General features: G+C 56.6%; 1 protein-coding gene across 1 annotated transcript in view; it reads right to left on the reverse strand.

The window, feature by feature from the left end:
- Positions 1-1436: 1436 nt before the first annotated feature.
- AURANDRAFT_66773 (hypothetical protein) overlaps positions 1437-2770 on the reverse strand; it is a gene marked incomplete at both ends in the record, with an annotated part of 3329 nt that continues 1995 nt past the window's right edge. The window contains 3 exons of the mRNA XM_009042117.1: positions 1437-1721; positions 1809-2037; positions 2114-2152. Of these exons, the coding sequence (XP_009040365.1) occupies positions 1437-1721; positions 1809-2037; positions 2114-2152 (553 nt within the window). The remainder of the gene's footprint in view (positions 1722-1808; positions 2038-2113; positions 2153-2770) is intronic.

Genomic DNA, 2770 nt, shown 5'->3' on the forward strand with positions numbered 1-2770 from the left:
TGAAGCTGACATTGCAGTGCATGTATCCGCCCTATTTATCTCATTATATCTTTACCCTACAGATACGCGTCGCCGTATCTTTTCTCTCTTGCTTATCTCACATCTAGCGAGGGCTGCCTTGGTGTTATCCAGGCTGAGAGTCCGCGCTAGTGCCCCTAGAATACCCCGGGTCGGGGAGATCAGAGGTAATATCTACTTAGTTCTGTAGTTGAAGGGCCTTACAATCCTTTGGAATTTGGTCCCAGCTACCGGAACTGGCTTCATCAGCGGAATGGTAGTAGAGTAGCGTACTAAGGCGCACCGCGCCGCCGGCTGCGGCCCGGGCCCGGCCGGCGGCAGAAACCTCACCCATAACGGCAGGAACCCCCTTTTGCAACGAACGGGACCCGAGGCTGGCCCGGGGGAACCCACGACGTCCCCGACATCACTACACTAGCAGCGGGGGGCTTTGCTCAGGCGCCGGGGCTCCGGGCGGCAAGGTGAAAAGCAAAACTTTTTGAGGCGCCAGCCGCGCGGTCGGGACTATCTGCGTTAAGCTAGCCGCGCCGGGATATTAGTCGGGTCGAGTGGGGCCTAAAGGGAGGCTAGAGACCCGAAAAAAATTCCGCGCGCGTCTACCCCCTGCTGGGTGTATCTTGTGCCGGCACAGTGTGCCGGCAGATCTGGCGAAGCGAAGTGTGCCGGCACAACCAGAAATGGCGTTTTGTCGGTGTGCCGGCACGTTTGGTCGGGCCCAAAGTCGACGGGGCCGGGGCCTGGGCGTGTGCCGGCACAGCGGGAACACATTCTAACCCTTGGACGCTGAATTGATTTGCTTGAAGCGCCCCTGTGCACGTCATGGCTACGACCGGGGCCCAGGGGGCGGGCCCGGAGTCGCTTTGAACATCATGCCATGACACAGTGCGTTTCAGCGTCATGACATCGTGCGCGCGTCGCGTTACATAGTGTTCCGGTCGCGATCTTCGCGTCCGACGGGGCAGCCCCTGGGTCAATGGTCGTTTCGTGTGGGGGGGGCTCCTCAGGGCCGGGGCCACCCTACGGAGGCCCTTGGCTCACGTGCTTGGGGTGCACGTTAGGGCTGGAACGCACATGGCGGCATGTCACAGAACATACTCGTGCTCGCCGCGAGGGGTCCGGCGAAGCGCGACTCGGACTACGCGCGCCGCTGGCACACGCCGATGGGCCGGTCGTCGGAGACGAAACTGTTACTAGTACCCGCAAACTAAAAGTCGGCTACTACTGCCCTTGGAATGATGTCCGGTCCATGAGTTCGCTTCCATGCGCATTAACAGCGCCTCGAGTCCCCTGCACGGGCCCGCCATCACCTCATTTCGGCTATAGCCCCGGAGATAGCTCCGTAATTACGACGTGAGGTGGGTTTGGTGTGACTCACATCGACCATGGCAGGTACACTTGCCGCCATTAAAGACAAGCGGCTAGCGCGAAGAGAGCCTCGCGTTGATCATGGCCTGGATCTCTTCAGGCGATGCTGTTTTTACCGCTTTCTGTGCTGCGATTCGTTCGTTGCGCTCTCGTTGTGCAGTGGCGACAACAGCCGCTGCTTCCGCCTTTACCGAGGGAGATGTGACCATGGATTTGCTAGGGGCTGAGTTTGAGGCGGGTTGCGTGAGTACTGATGCACGGCCAGCCATACTGCTCTTCAGTCTGCTGTTGATTAGTGCCTGAAGCTCATCAGGCGTCTTCGCATTTTTTGCTGCTTCCTGAGCCTTGGTTCTCTCTTCTAGATCCTTTCTTGCTGCAGCCACTATCGTGGCAGCCTCAGCTTTGATAGCAGCCTAAAGACGCACTGACTGAAAGAGGAGGATAAGCGGACTGAAAGAGGGCCACGAAGCAAGGAAGCAAGGAAGGAAAGAAGGAAAGGAAGGAAAGCGGGAGTGAGCGAAACGAAAGAAGGAAGGGAAAGCAGGCGAGAATGAAAAGGAGGAAGGGAATTTATGAATGAAGGAGAAGGAAAGAAAGCAAGCAAGAAAGAAAGAAAGAAAGAAATTAGAAAGACCTCGTCTTCCATACGGTCGCCTAATGTAATATTAAACCGGCGATAGCACGGCATCGGACACAAGATTTGCGGAGCGATTTGCATTTACGGCAGTACAGTAGGTTGCCGGTAACCGAGTTAGTGAGTTTAGACCACCTATCATCATCCAGTTAAATGAAGCTGCTGGCTGTGGTGGCCCTCTCCCTGTGGTGGTCCTCTCCCAGCTCGCCGCTTCCCCGGGGTCCGGGGTGGGCGGCTTACTTTTTGAGAGCATGTGGTTTCTACTAACAGCAGGATAGTGTTCCTGATAGCATGTACTGTTGGTTGAGGGGATGAACAAATAACGAGCAGCTAACTAGGGTTGCATGCTCCCTTGGTACTCTCCTCCCTTCCTGTCTTCGTACATTATAATAACCTCGCTGGCCGCTCGTCTGTGCGGTGCCGTGCCTGAGTCTACGAGAGTAGCCTCCTTCTTAAGTCCGTTCTAGCACCCACTTAAACTGTCCTTAACCTGTTCCTTTAGCTTCAGGCCAGCTAGTGGGAGATACGGAAGGACGGAAAGTGGAGGCAACAGTGGGCGACGTTGCGGTCATGAAAATCCGTAGAATTCGTCCCAAACCCTAGTTGAAACCCCCTCCACCCAGGCCCAAAACCCTTCAAACACCGCAAACATCTCTCTCGGCGCGAAGCGCCAGAGAAAATTTCGGCCGGCCGAAGGCCCTTGTCCGCGGCCCCGACCGGGCCAAAACCCCTGTCCAAAACCCACCCCGACGT

Source organism: Aureococcus anophagefferens, assembly GCF_000186865.1.
Source record: "Aureococcus anophagefferens unplaced genomic scaffold AURANscaffold_26, whole genome shotgun sequence".
NCBI lineage: Eukaryota > Pelagophyceae > Pelagomonadales > Pelagomonadaceae > Aureococcus > Aureococcus anophagefferens.